This window comes from Piliocolobus tephrosceles, chromosome 16 (genome assembly GCF_002776525.5).
Source record: "Piliocolobus tephrosceles isolate RC106 chromosome 16, ASM277652v3, whole genome shotgun sequence".
Classification (NCBI taxonomy): domain Eukaryota; kingdom Metazoa; phylum Chordata; class Mammalia; order Primates; family Cercopithecidae; genus Piliocolobus; species Piliocolobus tephrosceles.
In genome coordinates this window covers 35,579,982-35,595,462 of record NC_045449.1, presented here as the reverse complement: position 1 = coordinate 35,595,462, position 15,481 = coordinate 35,579,982, and the positions used below count along the sequence as shown (strand labels likewise).

Genomic DNA, 15,481 nt, shown 5'->3' with positions numbered 1-15,481 from the left:
AAAGCTATCCTTCAAACATGAAGGAGAGATAAAGATTTTCCCAAACAAAAGTTGAGAGAATTCATCACCATCAGACATGTTTTACTATAAATGTTAAATGTACAACAACATCTGAAAGTATAAAAAAATCTGCAAAAACATCTGAAAGTATAAAAATTATTGATAAAAGTAAGCATACAGAGACATTCAGAATACCCTAATACTGTAATTGTGATATATAAACCATTGATTTCTTTAGTGTAAAGCCTAAGACAAAACTATTTAAGATAATAACTACAAAAAAGAAGAAAGATTAAAATAATAACTATAGCAGTTTGTTAAGATATAGGCAATATAAAAAGATGTAAACTGAGACATCCAGAAGTCAAAGGGTGAAGAGGGATGGAGTTAGTATAGAGTTTAAGGGTTTTTTGTTTTTTTCTTTCTTTTCTTTTCTTTGCAATCAAAGTCAAGTTGTCATCAGTTTAAAATAAAATATAAGATGTTTTTTGTAGGCCTTGTGGTAACCATAAACAAAATCCATAACTAATACACTAAAAATAAAAAGCAAGGAATTAAAATAAACTACCAAAGAAAATCACTTACCCACAAAGGAAGTGTAGGAAAGGAAGAAAGGAGTTATAAAACACAGAAGAACTAACAAAATGGTAATAATTTTGTAATAATTACAGGCAATGAGTCTTACCTGTAAATCATAACCTTAAATATAAATGGACTAAATTCTCCAATTAAAAGACATAGAATGGCTGAATGGATTTTTTTTTAAAGACCCAACTATTTGCTACCTATAGGAAACTCACTTCATCTATAAAGATATGCACACAATGGGCCGGGCACAGTGGCTCATGCCTGTAATCCCAACACTTCTGGAGACTGAGGTGGGTGGACCACCAGAGGTCAGGATTTCAAGACAAGTCTGGCAACATGGTGAAACCCTGTCTCTACAAAAACTGCAAAAACTAGCTGGGTGTGGTGGCAGGCACCTGTAATCCCAGCTACTCAGGAGGCTGAGGCACGAGAACCACTGGAACCTGGGAGGCAGAGGTTGCAGTGAGCCAAGACCGTGCCACTGCCACTGCACTCCAGCCTCCCAAGTAGCTGGGCGTGGTGGTGCAGGCCTGTAATCCCAGCTACTCGGGAAGCTGAAGCAGGAGAATCACTCGAACCTGGAAGGCAGAGGTTACAGTGAGCCAAGATCACGCCATTGCACTCCAGCCTGGGCAACAAGAGCAAAACTCCATCTCAAAAAAAAAAAAAAAAAAGGACTTTAAGTAAAAAACAATAAAAAATGATAAAGGAGACCAGGCACAGTGGCTCATGACTATAATCCCAGCACTTTGGGAGCCCGAGGTGGGCGGATCACTTGAGGTCAGGAGTTTGAGATCAGTTTGGCCAACATGGTGAAACCCTGTCTCTACTAAAAACACAAAAGTTAGCTGGGCATGATGGTGGGCACCTGTAATCCCAGCTACTTGGGAGGCTGAGGACTTTTTGGATAAGACCTCAAAAGCACAGGCAACAAAACCAAAAATGGACAAATGGGATTATATCAAACTAAAAATCTTCTGCATAGCAAAAGACACAATACAATGAAGAGACAACCTACAAAAAGAGAGAAAGTATTTGCAAACTATACATTTGACAAAAGGTTAATATGCAGAATACATAAGGAATTTAAGAAACTCAGAAGCAAAACAAAGACAAAAACAAAAACAGTCTAATTTAAAAAATGGGCAAAAGACCTGAATAGACATTGCTCAAAAGAAGATACACAAATGACCAACAGATATATGGAAAAATGCTCAATATCACCAATCATCAGAGAAATGCAAATCAAAACCACAATATCACCTCATCCCAGTTAAAATGGCTACTATCAAAAAGACAAAAAATAACAAATGCTGACAAAGATGCAGAGAAAAGTGGACTCATATACTATTTGTAGGAATGTAAGTTAGGATAACATTATAGAAAACAGTATGAAGTTTCCTTAAAAAATTAAAAATAGAACCACTATATAATTTAGCAGTTCCACTACTGGATGCATCTCCAAAGAAAATGAAATCAGTATGTTGAAGAGACATCTCCACACCGATGTTTACCACAGCACTATTCACAATAGCCAAGATATGGATCAACCTAAATATGCATCTACAGATGAAGAAAATGTGAGATATATATATGTGTATACATACATATATACACATATATACACACATATATGTATATATACAAAAATATATGTATATATACATATATGTGTGTATATATGTGTGTATATACATATATACATATTTCTCCATGGGTGTGGAGATGTCTCTTCAACATACAAGATTTCATTCTGTTTTACGGCTGAATAGTATTCCACTGCATATGTATGTATGTATGTGTGTGTGTGTGTGTGTGTATATTTACATATACAATGGAATACGATTCAGCCATAAAACAGAATGAAATCTTGTCATTTTTGGCAGCATAGGTGAACCTGGAGAACGTTACGTTAAGTGAAATAAGTCAGGCACAGAAAGACAAATACTGCATAATATTACTCATATATGGAAGCTAAAAAAGTTTATTTCACAGAAGAGAGTAGAATAGTAAATACCAGAGGCTGGGGAAGGTAGGAAAGTGGGGGACTGGGAGAAGTTGGTTAAAAGTTGTAGTTAGATAGGAAGAATAAGTTTTGGTATTCTATTACACAGTAGAATAATTGTAGCAAACAACAATGTAGTGTATATTTCAAGACAGCTAGAAGAAAAGGTTTAGAGAGTTATCACCACAAAGAAATGATAAATGTTTAAAGTAATGGATATGGTAATTATCTCAGTTTGATTATTACACTATGTATACATGTGTCAAAAAATCACATTGTACCTCATAAATATGTACAATTACATTTAAATTATAAATTAAAAATAAAAATGGTTAAAATGATAAATTTTATATTACGTGTTCAACACAATAAAAAATGAAAAGGAAAGAATATGCGCTCTACAGGCAGACAACGTAGGGTAGGATATTAGCAATATTAATTTATACAAGACTAGCCATGCATCGTAGCTCACGCCTGTTAATTCCAGCACTTTGAAAGGTCAAGGCAGGAGGACTGCTTGAGTGTGGGAGTGCAAGACCAGCCTGGGCAACATAGTGAGACCCTGTCTCCATAAAAAATGAAAAAAGGCAGCTGGGCGCAGTGACTCATGCCTGCAATCCCAGCACTGTGGAAGGCCAAGGCAGGCAGATCACCTGAGGGCAGGAGTTTGAGATCAGCCTGGCCAACATGGCAGAAATCCTGTCTCTACTAAAAATAAAAAAATTAGCCAGGCGTGGTGGAGTGCGCCTGTAATCCCAGCTACTCAAGAGGCTGAAGCAGGAGAATCGCTTGAATGTGGGAGGTGGAAGTTGCAGTGAGCGGAGATGGTGCCATCGTACTGCAGCCTGGGCAACAGAGCAAGACTCTGTCTCAAAAAAAAAAAAAAAAAAAAGGAAAGGAAAAGAAAAGAAAAGAAAAAAGGGCCAGGCGTGGTGGCTCACACCTGTAATCCCAGCACTTTAGGAAGTTGAGGTGGGCGGATCACTTGAGGCCAGGAGTTCAAGACCAGCCTGGCCAACATGGTGAAAACCCATCTCTACTAAAAATACAAAAATTAGCCAGGTGTGGTGGCACATGCCTGTAGTCCTAGCTACTTGGGAGGCTGAGGCACAAGAATCACTGGAACCCATGAGGTGAGGAGGCTGCAGTGAGCCAAGATCGTGCCACTGCGCTCTAGCCCAGGCAACAGAGCAAGACTCTGTCTTGAAAAAATGAAAAACGTAAACAAATTTATATGTGACCTTGAACAAGTTACTTGCTCTAAGCCTAAATTTCCTGAAGTTTAAAATGACAATACCACTTCCATCAAGTTTGTCATATGGCATAAAAATGGGTACAGTAAATATTAGTTCCTGCCCTTCTCTCATCTAAATTGCCTTCAAGGCTCATGCCATTGTGTTAAACATCTTCAGTGGTGAGAAATCTTTAATCTTTAATGATGGATTGGAATATATAGTCAACTAAAGGCGTGCAAGCTAAGTTTAGTGAACAAATGATGGATAGTTTTTAGCCTAAAAGACATTTTGTAGAAAGAACCCTATGAATCTGAGCTACACTATGATCTATGATCATATCACTATTAATTTACTTTTTGGAAAAATTTTCACAGAAGTTCTCAACATTTTTCAAATTACTGTAGGTTAAAATGATTGTTCGTCCTGGTTAATTCTGCCTGCACTGCATGCCCCTGACATGCACGTAATTCTAGAATATTGAAATTGTGCACTGCAGACTTTGGTAACTTGATCTTTGGATCATATAAAATACATGTTTTATTAGATGTTACTATTTTCTTCAAAAAACATGATTTTGTCATATTAGAAGCAACTATATGTCCCTAAAACAATCACTTACTCTGAGTTCTTACAAACTACAAGAAAAACAAACCATTGGTATAGGGTCATACTTTACAGTACCTTTATAATACGCTCAGGATAATATCCTAAATTTCCATCTAATTTTCTCCTGTCACAATATAAGTACATGCCCTCTTGTCCTAGAGTCTGTTAATAACAGAACAAGTACAACTACAATTTCGAAGTCTGGCATCTAGGATAGTTATTAAATCATCCTTCATCCTTGCCTTCTCCAAGTTAAATAATCTAAATTCCTTTGCTTATTCTTAATATGTTCTATATTTTTCAAAGCCCAAATCATTATATGTAATATTAGGAAAATAACTATTACATACTTTACAAAGATAATTAAGAACAAATATAGAGTTAAAATTATAGCTATGTAAAAATAGCAATGTGACAGGTATAATACAATTATGAATAATAAATGGAGACCCAGAAAAACTGTCATTCATATATTAATTCTACAGCATGGTTCTACTTCTGGCATTCTAGAGCACAATAATCCTTACCAGGGGACTTTCCTTGTTGTGAGTTGCTTCTGTGCTCTCTGTATCTGGCTGGAGTGGCTAAACCTGTGTCTTTGCTAGGCTTGCTAGCAGGCCCCATTTCTGAAATGAGGAATCCCATTTGTTCTGAAGGCAAGATATTCTCACGTGAACTGGTCTGGCATTTTATATTGGCATCCACCTAAAATATTAAACCCATTCATTAATTGAGATTTCCTCCAAATATCTGCTAAAAGTTAAGATATTTTATCAGAGGAGTTCTAGTATAGGAACATGATCCAACAAACAAGCTTATAAGGCTCTTCATTCTTATAAATGAAACTATACCTTTCTCCATACACAAACTACTAAAATGTATATGGAGCTAAAACATTTACTTATGATCAGAGGAATATCTCCCATGAAGCTTGTTGATTTTTTTTTAACTTACAAAAGTACAGGGTTTTTTTTGTTTTTTTGGTTTTTTTTTGTTGTTGCTGTTTTAAGGCAGGGTCTCACATTGTTGTTCAGGTGGGAGTACAGTGGTACAATCATAGCTCACTGTAACCTCAAGCTCTTGGGCTCAAGTGATCCTCCTGAGTAGCTAGGACTACAGGTGCTAGTTAATTTTTAAAAAGTTTTTTGGTAGGCTGGGCGTGGTGGCTCATACCTGTACTTCCAGCACTTTAGGAGGCTGAAGTGGGTGGATCACAAGGTCAGGAGCTTGAGACCAGCCTGGCCAACATGGTGAAACCCCATCTCTACTAAAAATACAAAAACTTAGCTGGGCGTGGTGGTGGGCATCTGTAGTCCCAGCTACTCAGGAGGCTGAGGCAGAAGAATCGTCTGAACCCAGGAAGTAGAGGCTGCAGTGAGCCGAGATTGCACTACTGCAGTCCAGCCTAGGTGACAGAGAGAGACTCCATCTCAAAAAAAAAAATTCTTTTTTAACTTGGATTTTTTTGGGTATTATTTTAAGGGGTACAGGTACAATTTTGTTACATGGATATACTGCATAGTGGTGAAGTCTGGGCTTTGAGTGAATAGTGTACAGTGTACCCACTAAGTAATTTCTCATCTCTGTTCCCCCTCCCACTCTCCCACCCTTCCACATCTCCAATGTCTCCAATGTCTATTATTCCACATTGTATGTCCAGTGTGTACACATTATTTAGCTTCCTCTTATAAAATGAGAACAGGTGCTATTTGATGTTGTTTCTGTGGATGTACTTTTGATGAATTATTCTTACTAATTATTGAGAATTAAAGTTTATTCATTTTCTTGTAATAAACTGGTGGCAATAAAGGAATTAGCCTTTACCTTCTGCTTTAGGAGTGCAGATATTAGTAAGGAAATTCAAACACAGTATGCTCACAAGCTACAGTTCAATGATGCTGTAATAAAGTTAGAAAAGACCTCCAACCATCTCCTTACCTCTGTGCTACAAATGGCTAGGAAAGTCCTCATAATGTCTGTCAAATAAACCATCCCTCCTGGGTAACAGAATTATCGGCCAGGCATATCTAATCTATTCAAATTAAGATAGGAAGCAAAAACTCAAGGGATGTTTATAACATGAAAATAAACTTTATACCACAGTGCTCAATTAGACAACCTCTCTTTAGAGGTTGACTTCAGACCATGCATAATATAATGAGAGGATGCTTAAAGGTTAAGGTAACTTCTTTCTGAATCTTTTGTGTAGAACCACTGGGACATGATCCTCCTGGAAACCATAATGAACTGGTATTAAACCCAAATAAAATCTGAACAAACTCTCCACTAGAATAGTCTTTAGCAGAAGTACTAGGTACTTTGAGCTTTATTAGGATTTTTTTCTTTGCCTCCTTACCTGGTGTGTGCTGAATGGTGGCCCTTCCTGCACAAATACTACTGAAGATGGAGATGGATTATGATTTAGGTGCTCCTTCAGTTTGACATGAGCTTGCTGGATGGCTGCAGATTCCTGTATTGTGCTATTTTCAACAGGCTGAGCTGTGTGGATGGTATAGATGTACTCAGGTGACTGTGGTAGAGAGCAGGCAATTGCTTGTTCTGTTCCAACCACAAAAGACATAATATCTGAGCCTACAGGAGTAAGTGGCTCCAGCTGGCTAGCCTGACTTGAAGAACATGGATTGCTGTTGTTAGAATTAGCTAGAATGTGTTGGCCTCTGTTAGATTGAGATGTTGGGCACTGATTCTCAACAGGCTCCACCTTTACCATCTCCAATTTAGGGGAGGAATGCAACTCATCTACTATCTGAAAGACAGCCTCTAGGTTTACTTCTGTCTTTTTATTTTCATCAGTAGTACTGCAGGGCCAATTGGAAGGCAAAAATTCAACTGGATAGGAGGATTGCATTGAAGGATTCTGGGAAAAGAAAAGATATAACTGTTTGGATAGAAAATCAAAAATGAGATTAAGGAGGAAAGCTACAATATTTAGGCTGATGAATGCTAAACATAAATAGATTAAACTTAAAGATCACTAAGAAAACCTAGACACTAATCTACTTTTCAGCAATAGTAGCTTCAAATCTACTGTTAGCATTTACTTAGTATATACTACATGTCAACCACTCTACTAAGTTTAACACTTCAATGGGTCAATAATTCTTAGGGTTAAACTATACAAAATCAAAAGCTATAGTACCCAAATACCTATTTGCTGAGAAAGCATCTATACATCAAATTCTTCCACAAAGGCTGACAGACAAAAACATAATTTGTATCTATCATATACTGTTTTAAGAATGCAGTAAGGAAATTTCAAACACAGGATGCTCAAAAGTCTACCAATCCTTCTACAGATTCAGGGAGTGGTACTAATATTCTGTTCCAAATAATATGGGGAAAAATGGATGGAATATCAAATGCCCTTTGTTTCCTGGGATTATTTATTTTTAATAATAAAGCAATAGACTAAAATGGCTGCTGCTTTTAGATTTACATCTTTAAGACATATTCTCTTATATATACTACTATGCAGAGAGTAGGCATTTAATACATGTTTGGTGATAAAGATCTGTGAACATAAAATACAGAAGAATGATTACAGAAAACATGAAATGAATTGATGTTGCCCAATGAAGAGCTTTGCACAGAGTAGGCATTCAATAAATGTTTGTTGATTATATCAGATTATAAACAGATATCTGATATATCAGATTATAAACTTAAAATACAGAAGAGCTATGATTAAAGAAAGTATGCAGTGAGTTGACGTTGCTAAACACACTCATTAACAAAGATTGTCAATGATTTTCAGAAGGCCACTAATGCCAAATAATGCAAATTCAAATGGTATAAGCACTAAGTGACTATAGCCAATAGCACCATTTATTGAGTTATTACTATGTGCCAAGCACATGCAAAGTGCTTTATATAGATTTCATCCAACCTTCAAAAGAGCCTGGTGAAATGTGATAATCTCCATTTCAAATGATAAAACTGAGGTCCAGAAACTTCCTAATTTACCCAAAGTTACAATGAAATAACTGACAGAGCCAGGTTTCAAGCCTAGGTTTGCCATACTCAAGAACTCTTTCTCTTAAACATTACAATGTACTGACCATGCACACACTCTCTCACCCATACCTACAGCCCAACTAAACCAATTGCATTTATTTTTGGGTTGGAATCTGGAACACCTTCCCATTTTTCTATTTCAAAATTTTATGTGTGCTTATCTCTATTTTCCTATGATGAACATGTATTGTCTTCTTTTTAAAATTTTTTGTTTTGTTTTTGAGACAGAGTTTCGCTTTTGTCACTCAGGCTGGAGTGCAATGGCACAATCTTGGCTCACTGCAACCTCTGCCTCCCAGATTCAGGCGATTCTCCTGCCTCAGCCTCCTGAGTAGCTGGGATTACAAGTGCCCACCACCATGCCCAGTTCATTTTTGTATTTTTAGTAGAGACAGGATTTCGCCACGTTGGCCAGGCTGGTCTTGAACTCCTGATCTCAAGTGATCCACCCACCTCAGCCTCCCAAAGTGGTGCTGGGAGTACAGGCATGAGCCACTGCGCCTGGCAGATTTTTTTTTTTTTTTTTTTTTGGAGACAGGGTCTCACTGTGTTGCACTGGCTGGAATACAGTGGCACAATCATAGCTCACTATAGCCTCAAACTCTTCAGACTCCTCCCAAGCTAGGATGAAAGGTACACACGCCACTATACCCAACTAACCCACCCTCTCTCCCTCCCTCCCTCCCTCCTTTTTCTTTCTGTCTTTCATTTTTTTTTTTAAGAGATAAGGTCTCACTATGTTACCCAGGCTCATCTCAATTTCCTGGCCTCAAACAATCCTCCCACCATGGCCTCCCAAAGATCTGGGATTATAAGGCATGACCCACCACACATGGCCATATACTGTCTCTATAACAAGAAAAAGTCTTTATTAAAATGTTTCATTTAGCACACAACATAATCAAGATATAAACACTGTCAAAGTATCTCCAGTATGATCCACAGAAGAGAGTGCCTGGACCCACAAACAAGAGCATCTAACTGTGGGATTAGGTGTGTCCCTCCAGTGAAGATGAATGGACTGGGATATCATGCTTGATCATATCAGCCATGAAAAAGGGCCAGCTAAGTCCCCTTGACCTCATCCTATACTCTTCAAACAACAACCTGATTATAATTTGACATCCTATGTAGATTTTTCTCCAAAAAAAAAAAAAAAAAAAAAAAAAAAGGAATGTTCTTTTGAGTACGCTAATGCCACTAGTAAGATATTCTCTTAAGAACTGAAACTATCTTGGCTAGATGCTTATCCAAGGCAAACACGCAATTCTAATCTTTAGCAGTTATAGCATAAAAATACAAAGCATGGAATTTAAAAGTATCCTTAAAATAGCTATATAAAACATTTAACTCCAAGCAAGTGTCTCCTAAGAAATAATGAGAAGATATTTGAAGTAAAAGTTGAGCATCCTTAATCCAAAATTCCAAAATCCCAAATACTCCAAAACCTGAAACTTTTTGAGTGCTGGCATGACACCACAAGTAGAAAATTCCAGCACAAAAGCACAACGCAAACTTTGTTACATGAACAAAGTTACAAAAAATATTGTATGAAATTACCTTTAAACTATGTGACTCAGGTCATATCCCTAAGATATCTCATTATGTTTTTGTAAATATTCCAAAATCTGAAAAAATCCAAAATCTGAAAAAATCCAAAATCTGAAACACTTCTGGTCCCCGGCATTTTGAATAAGGGATGCTGAACCACTATGGTGTTTACAACATATGGGCTATGGATAAAGTGGGCCACCATTTAAATTTCTCATTTTTGATATTTTTCTCCTTTCTCCTTAAAAAGAAAAGTCTAATTATCTGTATCAACTTGGAAGAATCTGTCATTTGATGACTTATGTACTTGTCTAGTTTATCTGGTATTCATTTTACCTTGGAAAAATCCAGAACAGCACTGTTTAAAACAACTTGCAGTAATAATGGGAATGTTCTAGATCTGTGCTGTATAATTCAGTAGCCATAAGCCATATGAAACTACTGAGCACTCAAAATGTGTCTACTTGAAGTATGGAATAATTTTTAAATCTATTTAATTTTAATTTAAATAACCATATGAAACTATTGAGTACTTGAAATGTGGCTAGTATAACTGAGGAATTTTTAACTTTCATGTAATTTTAATTAGCTTAAATAGCCACATGTGGCTAGTAGCTACTATATTGAACAGTTCTGGCCTAGAAGAATTCTGAGATATTATTTATATCAATTCTCTCTCTCTTTTTTTTTTAAGAACTGAGAAAAAAAAACCCATTAATCCACAGCTTACTTCTGGTTACTCATTAATATAAAATTACACTTTGAAATTTTGCAAGGTCGATAAAATCGCACATGAAGTGCAGAGCATGGCCACGGTTGCAAGACTCCTACCTGGAAGTAGTTGCAGTGTGCATAGGAAGAGGCAGTGGGAGTGACACAACTACTTAGAGCATCCATGTGGGTAGGAGAACAGCACTGTAGCACAGCTGGAACAAATTCAAACACAGAAAAGCCATCAACCACAATACACTTCTATAGCATTCAAGGAGCTCCCCTCTTTCAACCTGGAAAGAAATCCAAATTTGAAGAACTTCCTTTGTATGTCTAACAAAATATTTAGTCCAATTAGGTGATGTTATTTATTGAAAACAACACAGTAACAAAATAATTTTAAAGGTCTTTAAAAGGGTCATGTCTAATGTCTACTTTTGTAAATGATTTAACACCTAAGCATTTTGTTATCTTTCTAACCAAACATATATTTTCATTGAAAGTAATTTCATTTTATTGAAAATAGAGGAATATATTGAAATTCCAAAATAAGTATTTCAATCATTTCAACAGTAACCACTATTTGGAGGGTGGAGTGTTTTAAAAGAGTAAAATAAGCATGAAATATTCTCCAAGTGTTCCACCATTAAACAATGCATCCAGTAGAAATGTATACAAAAATGTTTTAATCATTTAGGCAAGTGGTTAGGAATGCAGATCATTGAGCCAGACTGCCTGGTTTTGGAAACCAGCTCCACCAGCCTGGCTTTACAGCCCAGTGTAAATTTGAGCAAGGTTAATCTCTGTGTGCCTCAGTTTCTGCATCCCATTAAAATAGAGATAACAACAGAATAATGGGACCTACCAAATATGGTTGTTATGAGGAACAAATGAGCTAATATCCATAAAGAACTTGGAAGAGTACTAGTACACAGTAAGCAATCAAGTAAGCAATCAATAAGTGTTAGCTGCTATTATTTTAACTGAAGCTTTTCAAAACTTTCCCTTTATAGTCAGGACACTGTGAAAAGACTGAACTCTTGGTATTAGCAAAGTAACTTACAGATGCAGTCTTAATAATAGGTTGAGTCTGCTTTTTTGTAGAGACTCTCCAGTATAAGTGAGAATCAGTTATTAATAGCATAACTGTGGATTAAACAGAGGATGATGTATGTTGAGCACCTACCCTGTTTCAGGCACAGTAGTAAATGCTTTACATATATTGCCTTTACAAAACAAGTAAACTAAAGCTCAGTGATATTAAGTAATTTGCCAAAAGTAACAAAGCTGGAAGTGACAGAGTCAGTTATTAAACTCCAAAGCACACACTCTTTAATATACCACAATACAGGCGTGGTGGCTCACTCCTGTACTCACTCCTGTAGTCCCGGCACTTTGGGAGGCTGAGGCAGGTGAATCCCTTCAGCTCGGGAGTTTGAGACCAGCCTGGGCAACATGGTGAAACCCCATGTCTACAAAAAATACAAAAATCAGCCAGGCATGGCGGCAAATGTCTGTAGTCCCAGCTACTCGGGAGGCTGAGGTGGGAGGATCATTTGAGCCCAGGTGGTAGAGGCTGCAGTGAGCTGTGATTGTGCCCCTCACTCCAGCCTGGGTGACACAGTAAGACCCTATGTCCAAAAAAGAATTTGTATATATCTCACAATAATTCCCGAAGCTAAACCCTCTTCCTGAAATGTAACATGTGTAGTTTTACTAGAATTCTACTTGCCGAATATCTTTAAAGGTGTCTTTACCAATAAGGTGGCAACTCTCCCTTTTTATGTCCACATTTTTCATATTTTGAGTGTGCTAATAAAATTACTAATCTCATTATTTAATCTTTAAAGGTAAATTGACCTAAGGATTATAAAAAAATTAACCGAAATGCTTCCCTATTTCTCCATGAATATTGATTTCTAAAACATCAGAAGTCCATGAAGATACAGTAGAAATAAATATTTTCTCTTTGTATCATGAGCAATTTAAACACTAAATTTTGCACACAGAAAGAAAACTTGAAATAATGGGCAAAATTACAGTTCAGACAGAAATACAAAGGTTTTTTTTTGGATGACATATTTTTTAACAATTTCGGTGACTTTAAAAAGCCATATATTACTAAGATTGCCTCATAAAATTCAAGTTGTTATCATTTCCAACATGGGTTAGCTGAACAGGTTCTTAGATTTGATCCTTTGAAGGTTATTCAAATATATATATATTAAATGTTTTAGATTTGAATTAGATTTCCCAAAGTGTCTGACAGCACAAATATCCTAGGAAATAAATCGAATCCAAATAGCTAAACATCAAGCAAGATCTGCAGAGCTTGCCAAAACTGCGGAAGGGAAAAAAAAAAAATTCTTTTTCCCCTAGAGTTACAGCAGCTAAGGAAAATCTAGCCACCTAGCGGTAGAGAAAGACTTGGGAGCTGCAGGTCCATTCCATCAGAGTACCAAAAAGCAGTGTTTTGTTACAAATAAATCAATAAAAGGTGTTAGTTTTATTGTTTGGAAGTTTCTGACTCCATTGTTTACACATTTTCAATAGGTGTAAAAATGTACTTTAAAATAAATTTCTCAGAGAAATAAACTACAATATATAACAGAGAATATGTTAATATATTTTTGATAGCTTGATAGCTGAGTTGGTTTCTCAGGAAACAGCAAAAAAGTAAATGCTCTTTAAAGTATCCAGGAACAAATGGAAAGCAAAACAGTACCTGTATGAAGAAAATGAGGACTTCAACAGATTACACTCCAAAAAGATTCCTCAATGGCTATTCCTTACCACTGTAGTCCTATTTTGTATAGTCAACAAAATAGAACAAAGGTATTAGTAAGTTTACTGAATATGAAAACTTAGGCATAGAAATTTGACTATGTGCCTAGTATATGAAAAAATAATCTACTGTGCATTATGAAAGCACTGACATTTATAAAACTTAGTTTATCACTATGTCCTAAGATACATTCATCTGCATAAAGAACTTTCAGTGTCTTCCTGAAGGCAGTGTTCAGTTGAGGCATTAAATTCCATGTAGAAAGAAAAACTAAAAATAATTAAAAGAATTCCATTTCAGATATAAATATAGGCATTAATGACATTTTCAAAAAATTTCTAAGTAATAAAAATGTTAAGCCAGAGTTACTAAAAATTATTGCTCCTGCTATAGGTGAGGCAAACAAGTTAATGTACTTTATCCTACGGAAGTGATTCAAATATAGAATTAAAATATTTTGAATTTGAATCTACTCCAGAATAGTATAATGTCAACAGTGAGAAAATACCCCATAATATAAATGTTCCAAAGAAAAAAACATCATAATAGTATATTTAATTTCAAGATAAGTTCCTACAGCAACTAGAATCCCAGTATCTCCTCATTTATGGTGAGGTAAAGAAAAGGTCTTCTGAGTTTATACCTCAAAGTGAAAGCAGGCATTTGAAAAGATATCTGTACACCCATGTTCACCGTAGCAGAATTTACAACAGTCAAAAGAAGTAAGCAACTCAGTATCCATCAACAGATGAGTGGATGAACAAAATGTGTTACACATATACAATGGAATATTATCCAGCCTTTAAAAGCAAGAAAATTCTGACACATACTATAATATAGATGAATCTTAAAGACATTAAGTGAAATAAGCCAGTCACAAAAGGACAAATATTATATGATTCCTCATGTAAGGTTCCTAGAATAGTCAAATTCATATACACAAAAAATAAATTAGAGATTACCAGGGGTTGGGGGAAACTATTGCTTAACGGGTACCGAGTTTCATTGGGGTGATGAAAAGTTTTGGAAACAATGGTGAGTGTTGCACAATATTGTGAATGTAAGTAGTGTCAATGAATTGTATATTTAAAAATGGTTAAGATGGTAAATTTGGCCAGGCACGGTGGCTCACATCTGTAATCCCAGCACGTTGGGAGGCCAAGGCGGGCAGATCACAAGGTCAGGAGTTTGAGACCAGCCTGACCAACATGGTGAAACCCCGTCTCTACTAAAAATACAAAAATTAGCCGGGCATGGTAGCACACGCCTGCAATCCCAGCTACTCAGGAGGCTGGGGCAGGAGAATCGCTTGAACCTGGGAGGCAGAGGTTGCAGTGAGCCAAGATCGCACCACTGCACTCCAGTCTGGGTGACAGAGTGAGACTCCATCTCAAAAAAAAAAAGATGGTAAATTTATATATTAAATATATGATTCCACTTATATGAGATATTTAGAATAGTCAAATTCATAGAGACAGAAAACAGAATGGTGGTTGCTAGGGACAACCTCTCCACCTCAGGGACAGATTGGCATTCTCTAATGGGCAGTTAGTGGTTAACAGGTACAGAGTTTCAGTTGGGGAAGATGAAAAAGTTCTGGAGATAGACAGTGGTGATGGTGAATGTACTTAATGCCTCAAAACAGTACCCTGAAAAATAGTTAAAGTGGTTAAGTTTTATGTTACGTATATTGTTTCACAATTTTTTAAAAAGGTAAATATGATTGTATTTTTGCTTAGTTTCTTCTGGCAGAGGACAGAGAGAGATTCTTGGTGCTAAGTGCCTCTTTCCCATAAGCACAAAATCAAGTACTTTCAGAGAAGCAATACAGACTGCCTGAGAACAAGAGTAACAGCACCAAAAACCTCTTATAGTTCTATATTCTATATTTATGTACATTAATGTAGGATTAGAAGCCTAAAGATCACACCTATAGAATTTAAATGTACTTTAAAACAACAATCA

At 36.3% G+C, this 15,481-nt stretch overlaps 1 protein-coding gene across 1 annotated transcript in view; it reads right to left on the bottom strand.

The window, feature by feature from the left end:
* The window catches only part of HSF5 (heat shock transcription factor 5), a 61,638-nt gene that overhangs the window by 28,561 nt on the left and 17,596 nt on the right, over nucleotides 1–15,481 (bottom strand). Inside the window, exons 3-5 of the mRNA XM_023203974.1 lie at nucleotides 10,852–10,946; nucleotides 6,791–7,312; nucleotides 4,962–5,139 (exon numbers count right to left, since the gene is read on the bottom strand). Of these exons, the coding sequence (XP_023059742.1) occupies nucleotides 4,962–5,139; nucleotides 6,791–7,312; nucleotides 10,852–10,946 (795 nt within the window). The remainder of the gene's footprint in view (nucleotides 1–4,961; nucleotides 5,140–6,790; nucleotides 7,313–10,851; nucleotides 10,947–15,481) is intronic.